At 46.8% G+C, this 16,965-nt stretch overlaps 1 protein-coding gene across 3 annotated transcripts in view; it reads left to right on the plus strand.

Moving 5' to 3' along the window:
* The window catches only part of ALS2CL (ALS2 C-terminal like), a 48,313-nt gene extending 31,410 nt beyond the window's left edge, over positions 1-16,903 (plus strand). Inside the window, exons 17-26 of one of the 3 annotated variants that reach the window (XM_077183030.1) lie at positions 30-203; positions 1,052-1,145; positions 2,336-2,493; positions 3,509-3,571; positions 6,624-6,797; positions 8,087-8,129; positions 8,345-8,406; positions 12,743-12,892; positions 15,164-15,260; positions 15,495-16,903. In XM_077183030.1, the coding sequence (XP_077039145.1) occupies positions 30-203; positions 1,052-1,145; positions 2,336-2,493; positions 3,509-3,571; positions 6,624-6,797; positions 8,087-8,129; positions 8,345-8,406; positions 12,743-12,892; positions 15,164-15,260; positions 15,495-15,557 (1,078 nt within the window). In that variant the 3' untranslated portion in view covers positions 15,558-16,903. Of the gene's footprint in view, positions 1-29; positions 204-1,051; positions 1,146-2,335; positions 2,494-3,508; positions 3,572-6,623; positions 6,798-8,086; positions 8,130-8,344; positions 8,407-9,268; positions 9,812-10,976; positions 11,778-12,742; positions 12,893-15,163; positions 15,261-15,494 lie in introns of those variants that run through there. The other 2 variants (XM_077182983.1, XM_077183080.1) reach the window with 2 other exon arrangements.
* Positions 16,904-16,965: the final 62 nt, after the last annotated feature.

Below are 16,965 nucleotides of genomic sequence, written 5' to 3' on the forward strand. Positions count from 1 at the left end.
GAAAATCACAATCCTGTGTTGTTTTCCAGCCAGCTGGGCCTCAAGGAATTCCCAGTGGAGAAGAGATGGACGGGAATCTTCCAGCAATTCTTGGAATTCCTCCACTCTGGCTGCAAGGAGGAAATGGAGGAATCTTTCATGGGATTCCACATCCAAACCAGCAAGGAGCTGAGGAAATCCCAGGAATATCTGTTCTGCCAGAGGTACTGAGGGAATCCCGGGAATTCCTGAGGAAATCCTGGGAATATTTGTTCTGCCAGTGAGGGCATCCCGGGAATCCCTGAGGAAATCCAGGGAATTCCTGTTCTGCCAAGAGAGAATCCTGGGAATTTCTGTTTTGCCAATGTGGGAATCCTGGGAAATCCTGTTCTGACAATGAGGGAATTTCAGGAATTCCTGTTCTGCCAAAGGAACAAGAATTTTTACCGAGGAAATTTTGGGAATTCCTGTTCTGCTGAAGAAGAAATCCCAGGAATTCCTGTTCTGCCAATCAGGGAATCCCAGGAATTCCTTTTCCCCCAAAGAGAAAATCCTGGGAATTCCTGTTCTGCCAAAGGAACAGGAACTTTTACTGAGGGAATTCCAGGAATTCCTGTTCTGCTGAAGAAGAAATCCTGGGAATTCCTGTTCTGCCAAAGGTACCGAGGAAATCCCAGGAACTCCTCTCCTGCCAACGAGGGAATCCCAGGAATTCCTTTTCTCCCAAAGAGGAAATCCTGGGAATTCCTGTTCTGCCGAAGGAACGGGAACTTTTACTGAGGAAATCCTGGGAATTCCTGCTCTGTCCAAGAGAAAATCCCAGGAATTCCTGTTGGGAATGCAGGCCCTCATTCCCACCCGGGAATGTTGTGTAATTCCAAGAATTTTCCAGCTGTTCCCGCTCAGGAAAAAGGAGCAGGAATTTCCCGCCTCAGCTGGAATTTTTGCTGCTGGGATTGATCCGCACCCATGGGAAATGAATTTATTGAAATGACTTGGATGCCCCTTTGGAATTTTCCAGCTGGGATTTGTTCATGGGTGGTTTTCCCTCAATTCTTGGTTTCTTTTCCAGAGGCTCTGAGGAGATTTCCTGGAAAATTGAGGAGATCCTGGAAGATCTCACCGAGCACCAGGAGCCGGAGTCGCTCCAGGGTTATTTGGAGAAGGTGAGGATTGAAATGGTTTAATAAAATTATCAGAAATTATTAAAATTTTCATTATTAAAACGGTCAAAATCCAGGATTTATGATAAATAATCGAATGACAGAGGATTTATAGAAGAAAAAATTTCATAGTAGAGAATTTTTAAATAAATAATAAAGAATTTTTATTATAAATAAGGAATTTACTAATAAAAGAATTTATATTAAAAAAGGGGATTTAATAATGGAGAATTTAATAAGAAATAAGAAATTTATATGATTTATCCATTATTATTTATATGAAATTAATTATTTATATGAAATTATTAATTATTAATTATAATTAATTATTAATTATTATTTAATAATAGTTAATTATTTATATGAAATTTATTTTATCCATTATTATTTATATTAAATTATCCATTATTACAGGGAATTTAATAATGGATAATTTAATAATAAACAGATAATTTATTAATAAATAGAGAATTGATATAATCAATAAATTGAATAATAATGACTTTAATAATAGAGAATTTAATATTAAATAGAGAATTTAAGAATAAAGCATTTAATAATAAATAGTTTAACAATAAATAGACAATTTAATTATGGAGATTTAAATAATAAATTGGGAATTTAACAGTAGAGAATTTACTGTAATAACTAATTTAAGAATAGAGAATTAATAGATAATTTAACAATGGAGAATTTAATAATAAATAGACAATTTAATAATAGAAAATTTATATAATAGAGAATTTAAGAATAAATAAAGAATTTATATAATAGATAATTAAAGAACAGAATTTAATGATTAACAGAGAATTTAAGAATAAAAAATTCATATAATAGAGATTTTAATAATAGAGAATTTATTAGTAAATAGAGAATTTAATAATAAATAGAGAATTTGTTTAAAAACCAGAGAATTTAAAAATTAAAAAATAAATAGAGAATTTGTTTAAAAACCAGAGAATAGAGAAATTAATAATCAAGAATTTGTCTAATAAATAGCGAGGTTATTTTTCCCTCACCCACTTTTCCTTGGAGCGCCTTTTGTTCCCTCTGGAATATCCCAGCAAATCCCAACTGGAAAAGGGAGCAGGGAGCATTTACGGCATCCAGAAGATCCCAAATCCCAGCTGGGAATCCCGGGAGGAATCTGGGGCTTTTCCTCTCCTCCTGATCCATGAAATTGGGATTTCCAGGCGTTGGAATCTTCCCTGCATCCCTTGGGAAAGCTGCTCAGGGCTCTGGCCGTGGCGTTCCAGGCGACGTATTCCGGGATCGGCGCCAACCGGCACCTGCTGGCCATGGCGCAGGAGGAGGTCAAGTTCTACTCCAAGAAAATCTGGGAATTCTACCAGTGAGTCCAGGCTGGAGCTTTTCCATGGGGCGGGAGCGTGGAATGGATCTTTGGGATCCTGGGATTGGGAGCTGGGCCTTAGTTGTGGTCCTGTGTGCTTGGGAGTTCTTGGGAGTACATGGGAATTCATGGGAATTCTTGGGAATTCTTGGGAATTCTAGGGAATGCTTGGGAGTACTTTGGAATTCTTGGGAATTTTTTGAAATTCATGGGAATTCTTCGGAATTCTTGGGAGCTCTTTGTAATTCTTGGGAATTGTTCAGAATTCTTGGGAGTTCTTTGTAATTCTTGGGAATTCTTGAGAATTCTTGGGACTTCTTGAGAATTCTTGGGAATTCTTGGGAGTTCTTGGGAATTCTTCAGAATTCTTGGGAGTTCTTTGGAATTCTTGGGAATTCTTCAGAATTTTTGGGAGTTCTTTGGAATTCTTTGGAATTCCTGAGAGTCTCCAGGAGTTCCTGGGAGAGTTGCTTCCTCGAGGCGTCAGTGTCAATCAGAGCACAAATCCCTGTGGCTGGAAATCCATGACTGAAGGAAAAACGGGATCATGGAATGCTTTGGGTGGGAAATCTCATCCAGCTCCAGTCTCTTCCTACTATCCCAGGTTGCTCCAAGCCCTGTCCAGCCTCTCCTTGGACACTTCCAGGGATCCAGGGGCAGCCACAGATTTCCTGGGAATTTCATCCCAGCCCCTCCCCACGCTCCCAGCCAGGAATTCCTTCCTGAAATCCAACCTGAACCATTCCAGGATTCTCTGGGAAATCAAGACAAAGCCCAGCTGCTCATCCAGAGTGGGGTCAGGAACTGTGACCACTGTGCTCTTTAGAATCCGTGGAAATTCTGGAATTCTCAGCCATTCCTGGCGCTTCTGCTGCTCGAGCAGAAACCCCTGGAACACTGCAACAACTCCGTCAGAATTCCAGGGATTTTCACTGATTTCCCACTCCTCCTCTGGGAACAAATTATCCTTAAACGAAACCAGGGAAGGAACTCATCCTTGCTTTTGCTCTTCCAGGGGCTTGCTCCGGGTGGCCCTGGAGCGGAAGGGCCGCGCGCCCTCGGAGGATGCGGATCCCAGGTTGGTGGCGCCTCCAGAGGTTCCGTGTTCAGATCCCGGTGGGATTTACCAGGGGTCCTGGAATTCAGGAAGTGCTGAGCTGGTGTTTGTCTGCTTGAGCCAGGATCATAGCCCAGTGGCTCCAAAGATCTCCTGGAGCTCCAGGTTTTTCCTGGTAACTCCCGAGAGCTGGAGCTCCAGGTTTTCCTGGTGACTCCCAAGGTCTGGAGCTCCAGGTTTTTCCTGGTGACTCCCGAGATCTGGAGCTCCCAGTTTCTCCCAGTGAATTTCCCGGAGATCTCCTGCTGCTCCAGGTTTTTCCCAGCGGCTCCAAAGATCTCCTGGAGCTTCACGTTTTTCCTGGTGACTCCGGAGATCTGGAGCTCCTGGTTTTCCTGGTAACTCCCAAGGTCTGGAGCTTCCAGTTTCTCCCAGTGATTTTCCTGGAGATCTGCTGCTGCTCCAGGTTTTTCCCAGTGGCTCCAAAGATCTCCTGCTGCTCCAGGTTTTCCTGGTGACTCCGGAGATCTGGAACTCCAGTTTTTTTCTGCTAACTCCCGAAATCTGGAGCTCCAGGTTTTGCTGGTAACTCCAGAGATCTGGAGCTCCAGGTTTCTCCCAGTGAATTTCCAATTTCCTGGAGATCTCCTGCTGCTCCAGGTTTTACCCAGCGGGTCCAAAGATCTCCTGGAGCTCCATGTTTTTCCTGATGACTCCCGAGATCTGGAGCTCCAGGTTTTGCTGGTAACTCCCGAGGTCTGGAGCTCCAGGTTTCTCCCAGTGAATTTCCTGGAGATCTCCTGCTGCTCCAGGTTTTTCCCAGCGGGTCCAAAGATCTCCTGGAGCTCCAGGTTTTCCTGGTGACTCTGGAGATCTGGAGCTCCAAGTTTTCCTGGTGACTCCGGAGATCTGGAGCTCCTGGTTTCTCCCAGTGAATTCCCTGGAGATCTCCTGCTGCTCCAGGTTTTTCCTAGTGGCTCCAAAGATCTCCTGCTGCTCCAGGTTTTTCCCAGTGGCTCCAAAGATCTCCTGGAGCTTCACGTTTTTCCTGGTGACTCCCGAGATCTGGAGCTCCAGGTTTTTCCTGGTAACTCCCGAAATCTGGAGCTCCAGGTTTTGCTGGTAACTCCAGAGATCTGGAGCTCCAGGTTTTTCCCAGTGAATTCCCTGGAGATCTGCTGCTGCTCCAGGTTTTTCCCAGTGGCTCCAAAGATCTCCTGCTGCTCCAGGTTTTTCCTGGTAACTCCCGAAATCTGGAGCTCCAGGTTTTTCCTGGTGACTCCCGAGATCTGGAACTCCAGGTTTTCCTGGTGACTCCCGAGATCTGGAGCTCCCGGTTTCTCCCAGTGAATTTCCCAGAGATCTCCTGCTGCTCCAGGTTTTTCCCAGTGGCTCCAGAGATCTCCTGGAGCTCCAGGTTTTCCTGGTGACTCCGGAGATCTGGAACTCCAGGTTTTCCTGGTAACTCCCGAAATCTGGAGCTCCAGGTTTTTCCTGATGACTCTGGAGATCTGGAACTCCAGGTTTTCCTGGTGACTCCTGAGGTCTGGAGCTCCAGGTTTCTCCCAGTGAATTTCTTGGAGATCTCCTGCTGCTCCAGGTTTTTCCTGGTAACTCCCAAAATCTGGAATTCCAGGTTTTGCTGGTAACTCCAGAGATCTGGAGCTCCAGGTTTCTCCCAGTGAATTTCCCGGAGATCTCCTGCTGCTCCAGGTTTTTCCCAGTGGCTCCAAAGATCTCCTGGAGCTCCAGGTTTTTCCTGATGACTCCCGAGATCTGGAGCTTCCAGTTTCTCCCAGTGAATTTCCTGGAGATCTCCTGCTGCTCCAGGTTTTTCCCAGTGGCCCCAGAGATCTCCTGGAGCTCCCGGTTTTCCCTGATGACTCCCGAGATCTGGAGCTCCAGGTTTTCCTGGTGACTCCCGAGATCTGGAGCTCCTGGTTTCTCCCAGTGAATTCCCTGGAGATCTCCTGCTGCTCCAGGTTTTTCCCAGTGGCTCCAAAGATCTCCTGGAGCTTCACGTTTTCCCTGATGACTCTGGAGATCTGGAGCTCCAGGTTTTTCCTGGTGACTCCCGAGATCAGGAGCTCCAGGTTTTTCCTGGTAACTCCCGAGATCTGGAGCTTCCAGTTTCTCCCAGTGATTTTCCTGGAGATCTGCTGCTGCTCCAGGTTTTTCCCAGTGGCTCCAAAGATCTCCTGCTGCTCCAGGTTTTCCTGGTGACTCCGGAGATCTGGAACTCCAGTTTTTTTCTGCTAACTCCCGAAATCTGGAGCTCCAGGTTTTGCTGGTAACTCCAGAGATCTGGAACTCCAGGTTTCTCCCAGTGAATTTCCAATTTCCTGGAGATCTCCTGCTGCTCCAGGTTTTACCCAGTGGCTCCAAAGATCTCCTGGAGCTTCACGTTTTCCCTGATGACTCCCGAGATCTGGAGCTCCTGGTTTTTCCCAGTGAATTCCCTGGAGATCTCCTGCTGCTCCAGGTTTTTCCCAGTGGCTCCAAAGATCTCCTGAAGCTCCCGGTTTTTCCTGATGACTCTGGAGATCTGGAGCTCCTGGTTTTTCCCAGTGAATTCCCTGGAGATCTGCTGCTGCTCCAGGTTTTTCCCAGTGGCTCCAAAGATCTCCTGCTGCTCCAGGTTTTTCCCAGTGGCTCCAGAGATCTCCTGGAGCTCCAGGTTTTCCTGGTAACTCCCGAAATCTGGAGCTCCAGGTTTTTCCTGGTAACTCCCGAGATCTGGAGCTCCAGGTTTCTCCCAGTGATTTTCCTGGAGATCTCCTGCTGCTCCAGGTTTTTCCCAGTGGCCCCAGAGATCTCCTGGAGCTCCAGGTTTTTCCTGGTGACTCCGGAGATCTGGAGCTCCAGGTTTCTCCCAGTGAATTCCCTGGAGATCTCCTGGAGCACCAGAACCTCTTGGATCAACTTGTGGCCACCACAACCCAACCGCGCCAAGCTCGGAAGAGCGGAAAACAAGGAGAACCCCTCGGAAACGCCTCTTCCATAGGTTTGGGAATATCCACATGGATTTCCCTGGAAAATCTCAGGTTGTTTTTTTTTTTTCCCTGTTTTCCAGTCTCGGGAAGGGCTCCAGGCTGGTGCTGCCCCTGATCCTGCCCAGATTCTATCCCGAGCTCTCCATGCTCTACATGCTCCAGCACCAGCGGGAGGACGAGCTCTACTGCCAGGGAATCGTGGAGCTCAGCCTCTTCCCGGATATCCAGCTCCTGGAATTCCTGGATGTGCAGAAGTAAGTGGGATTTTCCCATCCCCAGGGAAAATCCCGGGAGAGTTGAGTAGTTTTTTGATTCATCGTTGGTTTTTCCCCAGTTTTTCACTGGGAGTTTCTCCCAGAATTCCTACTTGGGAATGTTTGGCTGGAAGGAGAATTGGTACTGGAAAACTGCTGTTATCCCTGCTAATCCTCATTTTTGTGTGGAGAATTCCCAAATTTTTTGTTCCAAATCATCCAGAATTGATAAATGTCTTGGAGAAGGAATGTTCGTTCCAGGGTATTCCCTGTTAAAATGTAGGAATACTGACTGAAAAGATGGAAAAAGTGGAGGCAGGTGTTTCCCTCCACCATTCCTGCTTCTGGATCCACCTCTGGAAGTGATGGAAAGCAGCTTGGGAATTTTCCTCCGGGATTTCAGGAGCACAGCAGGTCCAGGGTCTCAATTGGATTCCTTCCAAAGAAATGAGAGGAATTGGATCCAAAAGTGCCAAAATTTCTCATGGATTATCCCAGGATCATCCCTGAGGAATGCAAACTCTGATGGGAGCTCCCAGGGAAGTGGATCCATGGGGATGGAGGCTCCCAGGGAAGGGGATCCATGGGATGGGATCTCCCAGGGAAGTGGATCCATAGTATGGAGAGAAGTGGATCCGTGGGATGGAGAGAAGTGGATCCACGGGATGGGAACTTCCAGGGAAATGGATCCATGGGATGGGAGCTGTGATGGAAGTGGATCCATGGGGATGGAGGCTCCCAGGGAAGTGGATCCATGGGTTGGAGGGAAGTGGATCCATTGGATGGAGGGAAGTGGATCCATGGGTTGGAGGGAAGTGGATCCATTGGATGGAAGCTCCCGGGGAAGTGGATCCATGGGATGGAGGGAAGTGGATCCATTGGATGGAGGGAAGTGGATCCATTGGATGGAGGCTCCCAGGGAAGTGGATCCATGGGATGTAGGGAAGTGGATCCATGGGATGGAGGGAAGTGGATCCATTGGATAGAGGGAAGTGGATCCATGGGATGGAGGGAAGTGGATCCATGGGATGGAGGGAAGTGGATCCATTGGATGGAGGGAAGTGGATCCATGGGATGGAGGGAAGTGGATCCATTGGATGGAGGCTCCCAGGGAAGTGGATCCATGGGATGGGAGCTCCCAGGTTCCTGAGGCAAATCCCACCCGGAGCAGGACCAGGAGAGGAGCGAGTGGAGCCTCCGAGGCTTTGGCAGCACCTTGGGGGAGGAGATGGAAGAACCGACGGGATTCAGGATGGAATCCATCCTAAATCCCGCTTTTCCCTTTCCAGGCACCTGTGGCCTCTCAAAGATCTCACCCTGACCTCCAACCAGGTAAGGAAAACCCTTGGAGCCAGCTGGGAATGGGAATGGGACATGGAATTGGGCTTGGATGAGGACAGAGCTTCTCTGAATGAATCCCAGGAATCCGAGCTCCACGATCAGCTCCCATCCAGAGGCGCTGCCTGTGGATTTCCATGGAGATCTTGGGGGATGGTTCCGGAATCGCTGCCCCCAGTATTCCCAAGGTATCCCTGTCTCTTTTCCAGAGGCGCTCCCTGATCAAGGATAAATGTTTCCTGTCTGCCACCGAGTGCCTGCAGAAGCTCATGTGAGTCCCTGCCTGGCTCTTCCCACTCAAATCCAGGGATTTTTTTTTTAATTTTTGGGATATGCCAGGAATTTCTACCTGTTTCAAAAGCATTCCTGGGCAATTCCGTTCATTATTTAAGGAAAAGTTGTTTGGGATGTGCTTTCTGGTTCAAAGCGAATTCCATGGAATTTTTCCCTCCAAAATTTTGTGGAGGCATCAATAATGAAATCCAGCAGTTCCCTGCTCAGTGTCCTCCACTTGGCACAGATATTTCCTGGGAAGGAGCTCCTGGCTGGGAACGTGGGGATGGAATTCCATCTCTGTGGATGAAATTCCCAGAGCAGCTGTGGCTGCCCCTGGATCCTGGGAAGTGCCCAAAGCCAGTTTGGAGCACCCTGGGACAGTGGGAAATGTCCCTGGCATGGGGTTGGAACTGGATGTTCTTTAGGATCCCATCCAACCCCAAAAATTCCATGATTCCATGATTTTGAATTGTTCCAGTTGGGGTCTTGAGGCAAAGCAGACGAGCTTGGCATCAGCATGGAGGGAAAATATTCCAGCATTCCCTGAGGGATTCCAAAGCCTTGGGCTCCAGTTCCCAAAAGAGCCCGAAATTCCTCAAATCCTCAGATGTCCCATTCCATATGGGAGATCCCAGGAATGTCCCATCCCATACGGGAGACCCCAGGAATGTCCCATCCAATATTGGAGATCCCAGGAATGTCCCATTCCACCCTGGAACATCCCCTGGCCCAACCTTGGTGCTTCCTCTTTCCTCCAACCTTTGGCCCCAATCCATCAATCCTTTCATCCCTAATTTTTTCTTTTTAAACCCGGTTTTTCCGGGTGCAGCTTTCCCATGGCTCTTTTGTCCCGGCAGCACCACGGTGGATCCCAGGGAAAAGCTGGAGATCCTTTGGAAGAGGATCTCCAGAAATGTCCCATTCTGTATTGGAGACACCAGGAATGTCCCATTCCGTATTGGAAACAGCAGGAATTTCCCATTCCATATGGGAGATCCCAGGAATGTCCCCATTCCACCCTGGAACATCTCCTGGCCCAACCTCGGTGCCTCCCCTTTGGAGCCAATCCATCAATCCTTTCATCCCTAATTTATTTTTAATTTTTTCCATCCTGCTTTTCTGGATGCAGCTTTTCCATGGCTCTTTTATCCTGGCAGCACCATGGTGGATCCCAGGGAGAAGCTGGAGATCCTTTGGAAGAGGATCTCCAGAAATGTCCCATCCCATATGGGAGACACCAGGAATGTCCCATCCAATATTGGAGACACCAGGAATGTCCCATTCCACCCTGGAATATCCCCTGGCCCAAACTCGGTGTCTCTTCTTTCCTCCACCCTTTGGCCCCAATCCATCAATCCTTTCATCCCTAATTTATTTTTTATTTTTTCCATCCTGCTTTTCTGGATGCAGCTTTTTCATGGCTCTTTTATCCCGGCAGCACCACGGTGGATCCCAGGGAGAAGCTGGAGATCCTCCGGAAGAGGATCTCCAGAAATGTCCCATTCCATATGGGAGATACCAGGAATGTCCCATCCCATACGAGAGACCCCAGGAATGTCCCATCCAATACTGGAGACCCCAGGAATGTCCCATTCCACCCTGGAACATCCCCTGGCCCAACCTCGGTGCCTCCCCTTTGGCCCCAATCCATCAATCCTTTCATCCCTAATTTTTTCTTTTTAAACCCGGTTTTTCCGGATGCAGCTTTTCCATGGCTCTTTTATCTTGGCAGCACCACGGTGGATCCCAGGGAGAAGCTGGAGATCCTTTGGAAGAGGATCTCCAGAAATGTCCCATTCCATATGGGAGACACCAGGAGAGTCCCATTCCATATGAGAGACACCAAGAATGTCCCATTCCACTTGGGAGATCCCAGGAATGTCCCATCCAATATTGGAGACATCAGGAACGTCCCATCCCATACGAGAGACCCCAGGACTGTCCCATTCCACCCTGGAATATCTCCTGGCCCAACCTCGGTGCCTCCCCTTTGGCCCCAATCCATCAATCCTTTCATCCCTAATTTTTTCTTTTTAAACCCCGTTTTTCCGGATGCAGCTTTTCCATGGCTCTTTTATCCCAGCAGCCCCAGAGTGGATCCCAGGGAGAAGCTGGAGATCTTTTGGAAGAGGATCTCCAGAAATGTCCCATTCCATATGGGAGACACCAGGAACGTCCCATTCTGTATGAGAGAGACCAGGAATGTCCCATCCAATACTGGAGACACCAGGAATGTCCCATCCCATACGAGAGATCCCAGAAATGTCCCATTCCGTATTTGAAGCACCAGGAATGTCCCATCCAATATTGGAGACACCAGGAATGTCCCATTCCACTTGGGAGATCCCAGTAATGTCCCATCCAATATTGGAGATACCAGGAACATCCCATCCCATACGAGAGACCCCAGGAATGTCCCATTCCACCCTGGAACATCTCCTGGCCCAACCTCGGTGCCTCCCCTTTGGCCCCAATCCATCAATCCTCTCATCCCTAATTTTTTTCATTTAAACCCGGTTTTTCCGGGTGCAGCTTTGCTTTCCCATGGCTCTTTTGTCCCGGCAGCACCACGGTGGATCCCAGGGAGAAGCTGGAGGTCCTGAGGAAGAGGATCTCCAGAAATGTCCCATTCCATACAGGAAAGCCCAGGAATGTCCCATTCCACCCTGGAACATCCCCTGGCCCAACCTTGGTGCTTCCTCTTTCCTCCACCCTTTGGCCCCAATCCACCAATCCTCTCATCCCTAATTTTTTCTTTTTAAACCCCGTTTTTCCGGGTGCGGCTTTCCCATGGCTCTTTTGTCCCGGCAGCACCACGGTGGATCCCAGGGAGAAGCTGGAGATCCTTTGGAAGAGGATCTCCAGAAATGTCCCATTCCATATGGGAGACACCAGGAACGTCCCATTCCGTATGAGAGAGACCAGGAATGTCCCATTCCACTTGGGAGATCCCAGGAATGTACCATCCAATATTGGAGACACCAGGAATGTCCCATTCCATATGGGAGACCCCAGGAATGTCCCATTCCACCCTGGAATATCCCCTGGCCCAAACTCGGTGTCTCCTCTTTCCTCCAACCTTTGGTGCCAATCCATCAATCCTTTCATCCCTAATTTTTAATTTTTTTTTTCATCCTGCTTTTCTAGATGCAGCTTTTCCATGGCTCTTTTATCCCAACAGCATCACAGTGGATCCCAGGGAAAAGCTGGAGATCCTTTGGAAGAGGATCTCCAGAAATGTCCCATTCCATATGGGAGACACCAGAAATGTCCCATTCCATATGAGAGAGACCAGGAATGTCCCATTCCGTATTGGAAACAGCAGGAATGTCCCATCCAATATCGGAGACCCCAGGAACGTCCCATCCCATACAAGAGACCCCAGGAATGTCCCATTCCGTATTGGAAACAGCAGGAATGTCCCATCCAATATTGGAGACACCAGGAATGTCCCATCCAATATTGGAGACACCAGGAATGTCCCATTCCACCCTGGAACATCTCCTGGGCCAACCTCGGTGCCTCCCCTTTGGCCCCAATCCATCAATCCTTGCATCCCTAAATTATTTTTTATTTTTTCCATCCTGCTTTTCTGGATGCAGCTTTTCCATGGCTCTTTTATCCTGGCAGCACCACGGTGGATCCCAGGGAGAAGCTGGAGATCCTTTGGAAGAGGATCTCCAGAAATGTCCCATTCCATATGGGAGACACCAGGAATGTCCCATTCCACTTGAGAGATCCCAGGAATGTCCCATCCAATATTGGAGACACCAGGAACGTCCCATCCCATACGAGAGACCCCAGGAATGTCCCATTCCACCCTGGAACATCCCCTGGCCCAACCTCGGTGCCTCCCCTTTGGAGCCAATCCATCCATCCTTTCATCCCTCATTTTATGTTTTTTCTTTTTAAACCCGGTTTTTCTTGGTGCAGCTTTTCTCTTCCATGGCTCTTTTGTCCCAGCAGCCCCAGGGTGGATCCCAGGGAGAAGCTGGAGATCCTTTGGAAGAGGATCTCCAGAAATGTCCCATTCCATACGGGAAAGCCCAGGAATGTCCCATTCCAAATGAGCGACACCACGAATGTTCCATTCCACTTGAGAGATCCCAGGAATGTCCTATTCCATACGGGAGACACCAGGAATTTCCCTTTCCATACGGGAGACACCAGGAATGTCCCATTCCACCCTGGAACATCCCCTGGCCCAACCTCGGTGTCTCTTCTTTCCTCCACCCTTTGGCCCCAATCCATCAATCCTCTCATCCCTAATTTTTTCATTTTAAACCCCGTTTTTCCGGGTGCGGCTTTCCCATGGCTCTTTTGTCCCACAGCACCACGGTGGATCCCAGGGAGAAGCTGGAGGTCCTGCGGCAGACCTACGAGGAGCTGGAGCTGACGGTGTCGCGGCTGCTGGGCGCCGGTTACCGCCTGCCCATGGACGACCTCCTGCCGCTCCTCGTGTTCGTCGTGTCCCGAGCCAGGTGGGCCCAGTTTGTTCCCTCTGGAATGTTTCCGAGTGGAAGAATTCCAATGAAAACTTCTGGGATTTTGGGGGAGTTGGACGTGTCGGGTTTTTGTGGGATTTTTTTGGGGTTTTTTTTTTTGGTTTTCCTTCCCCCCAGAGGTGCGGTTGGGTTTTTTGGGATATAAATGTGGAATTCTGGAGTGTTCGTGTTTTATCCCAAAGGATACTTCATGGAAAATCAGATTCCTTTTATCCCAGAATTCCAAAGTGCCCGTGTCTTATCCCAGACAATATTTCATGGAAAATCAGATTCCTTTTATCCCAGAATTCCAAAGTGTCCGTGTCTTATCCTAGACAATATTTCATGGAAAATCAGATTCCTTTTATCCCAGAATTCCAAAGTGTCCGTGTCTTATCTCAGACAATATTTCATGGAAAATCAGATTCCTTTTATCCCAGAATTCCAAAGTGTCCGTGTCTTATCCCAGACAATATTTCATGGAAAACCAGATTCCTTTTATCCCAGAATTCCAGACTGTCCATGTCTTATCCCAAAGGATATTTCATGGAAATAAGATTGATTTTATCCCAGAATTCCAAAGTGTCCGTGTCTTATCCCAGACAATATTTCATGGAAAATCAGATTCCTTTTATCCCAGAATTCCAGTGTCCGTGTCTTATCGCAGACAATATTTCATGGAAAATCAGATTCCTTTTATCCCAGAATTCCAAAGTGTCCGTGTCTTATCCCAGACAATATTTCATGGAAAATCAGATTCCTTTTATCCCAGAATTCCAGGGTATCTGTGCCGTACCCCAAAGGATATTCCAGGGTTTTCATGGAAAATCAGATTCCTTTTATACCAGAATTCCAGACTGTCCATGTCTTATCCCAAAGGATATTTCATGGAAATAAGATTGATTTTATCCCAGAATTCCAAAGTGTTTCTGTCTTATCCCAGACAATATTTCATGGAAAATCAGATTCCATTTATTTTATCCCAGAATTCCATAGTGTCCGTGTTTTATCCCAAAGGATATTCACGGGTTTTAATGGAAAATCAGGTTCCTTTTATCCCAGAATTCCAGAGTGTCCGTGTCTTATCCCAAAGGATATTCAGTGGAAATGGGGTTCCTTTTATCCTGGAATTCCAGAATGTCCATGTTTTATCCCAGACAACATTCCAGGGTTTTAATGGAAAAAGTGATTCCTTTTATCCTGGAATTCCAGAGTGTCCATCTCTTATCCCAGATGATATTTCAGAGTTTTCATGGAAATCCCAGAATTCCAGGGTGTCTGTGAATTATCCCAGACAATATTTCATGGAAAAAGTGATTCCTTTTACTCTGGAATTCCAGAGTGTCCATCCCTTAGCCCAGATGATATTCCAGGGTTTTCATGGAAAATGAGATTCATTTAATCCCAGAATTCCAGAGTGTCCATCTCTTATCCCGCAGAAGATTGGGACAGTGGGAGGTCCCTGCCCATGGATCATCTGTAAGGACCTTTCCGACCCCAAACACTCTGGAATTCTGGGAATCCTACAGAAATTTTCCACCCTCAGCAGGGACTGGGATTCTGTTGGGAGATAAGGAATCCCAAATTCCATCCAGCAATTGGAATTTCCTATGGATGGATCCGGAATTTTCTTGGGATGGAGCATCCCCAGTTGTGGCTCCTGAATCCCTTTAGGTGTTCCCGGTGGGAAGCGCTTGGGAAAAAAAATTGGGATAATGGGAAGTCCCTGCTCAGGGATCATCCTGAAGGAGCTTTCCAACCCCAAACACTCCAGAGTTCTGGAATGCTGGGATTCTGGAGTTCTGGGATTCTGGAATGCTGGGATTCTGTGACTCTGCAATTCTCTGATTCTGGGATTCTGGAGTTCTGGGATTCTGTGATTCCGAGATTTTTGGATTCTGTGACTCTGGAATTCTCTGATTCTGGAAATCTGGAGTTCTGGGATTCTGTGATTCCGAGATTTTTGGATTCTGTGACTCTGGAATTCTCTGATTCTGGAAATCTGGAGTTCCAGGACTCTGGGATTTCAGGATTCTGGAATTTTGGGATTCTGAGATTCCGGAATTCTATGATTCTGGAAACCTGGAGTTCTGTGATTCTGGAGTTCTGGGACTCTGGGATTCTGGAATTCTGAGATCCCAAATCCCTCCAGCAGATCCGGATGCACCAGCACTGGAATTCCAGAGTTTTCCTCCTCCTCTCTAAAATTCCAGCCCCTCCACGTGCCCTGAGATTTTTTCCTGGATTTTGGGATCTGTTTTTCCCTAGGATCCAACACCTGGGAGCTGAAATCCACCTGATCCGGGATTTGATGGATCCGACCAACCAGGGAGGAATGTTGGACTTCCTGCTGACAGCACTGGAGGTATGGGGATTTTTCCAGGAATTCCAGCAAAATTCCAGCTTTTCGGGAATTGGAATTTTCAGGATTTTATTCCCTTGTTGGGCTGGAAAAAAATCCTAATTCCTTAATTCCGGACAGATTGGATTCTGTTGGAATTCTCCTTGGGATCAGCAGGGATTCTCTGCCTGCAGGAGCTTGGATTCGATCCCAGAATTCCCAAATTTTTCCCTGATTTTTGCTCTGTTCCCTCCCCAGTCGTGCTATGAACACATCCAGAAGATCCGGCTCCATCCAAAGGAAAACTCCCACAGCTCCTGATCCATGGGGAAAATCTGAATTTTCCTGAATTTTCTGGACCAAACCCCACTGGAAAAAGCGGGAATTTTATCCCTGGCTGCCTTCAAAGGGAAGAATTCCTCCCCAGCCGAGGTTTTCCTGATCCCAAAAACACTGGAAGGGCTGGAATTTCCATCTCCAAGGTTTTTTTTTTTATTTTTTTTGGAGTTTTATCCCCTTTTCCTGCAAATAATTCCCGGGAAAAATCTCCTTTCCCTGCTCAGGATGGGGTTTGTCTTTTTGCACTGGAGAATTCCCAGAAAAAGAAAGAATTTCTTTGGGAAAACCCAATTTTTAATGGGATTTCTTGGACTGGGAAGGGGAGCTCATCCCAAAACTCCTAAAAATTTCTGGAATGAGAGGAGATTTTTCCTGCCACTCCTTTTCCCACTTTTCCCAACTCAGGACTTTTCCAATTCCATTTGGAAGCTGCTATTCCCAAATTTCCTGCTTTTCCCATGCTCCAAGATTTTTATTTGTCCTTGGGAGACCTCAGGGCTGATCCCACACCTTGGAATTCTGGAGGGCTTGGAAAAAACCACGGATTTCTCCCGGATTTTGGGCAATTCCGGGAAAACAACCAGAAATTCTGGAATAAAAACTCCAATCCCAGCTGGATTTGTGCCCTGCCCACCCCAGAGGGGCTTTGTGCTCTGAGCTGGAATTTCCCTTTGGAAAAAGAATATTTGGGATATTCCCCATGGGTATTCGGGATGCTGTTCCCAGCATCCCAAAAGAATTTAAAAATAGCCCTAAAAAATCTTATTTTTGACAGTTTTTATCCCTTTTTTTTTGTCATTTTTCCTGGGATTTTTTTTTTCTTATCCAGAAAAATAAAACTCCCCAAGCTTTTTCCAGCTGTTTGTCCCGAGTTTTCCTGATTTCCTAAATTAAGGAAAGTGCTTCTTGATATTTTTTGGAAATGAAGAGTTGGAAATCCAAAGCTTTCTAAAAATGGGATTTTTGTCATTTTTCCCTTGGGATTTCTTCATTTTTCCCAGGAATTTTTTACCTTATCCAGGTGACTCTGGGAAAACAAAATCCCCCAGGTTTTTTCCTCCCATTTTCCCCAAATTTTAGCATTTAATAAAAAACCAGATTAATTACAAGGATTACTGGATTAATGAGAGAATCCCATGGGAAGATTGCCAGGAATTTTTATTTGAATAAAATTATGGGAATTTTGAAGAACTTCCAGGATCCACGTCCTCCTTCTTCCAATCTTCTTTGTTTTCAGGAATTTGGGAATTTTCTAAATGAAGGAAAAGTGGATCCTTGATATTTTTGGGAATGAAGAATTGGAAGTCCAAATAAATGGGATTTTCTTTTTTTTTTAAATAAATGGGAGTTTTGTCATTTTTCCCAGGAATTTCTTCATTTTTCCAAGGAA

Source organism: Agelaius phoeniceus, chromosome 1 (genome assembly GCF_051311805.1).
Source record: "Agelaius phoeniceus isolate bAgePho1 chromosome 1, bAgePho1.hap1, whole genome shotgun sequence".
NCBI lineage: Eukaryota > Metazoa > Chordata > Aves > Passeriformes > Icteridae > Agelaius > Agelaius phoeniceus.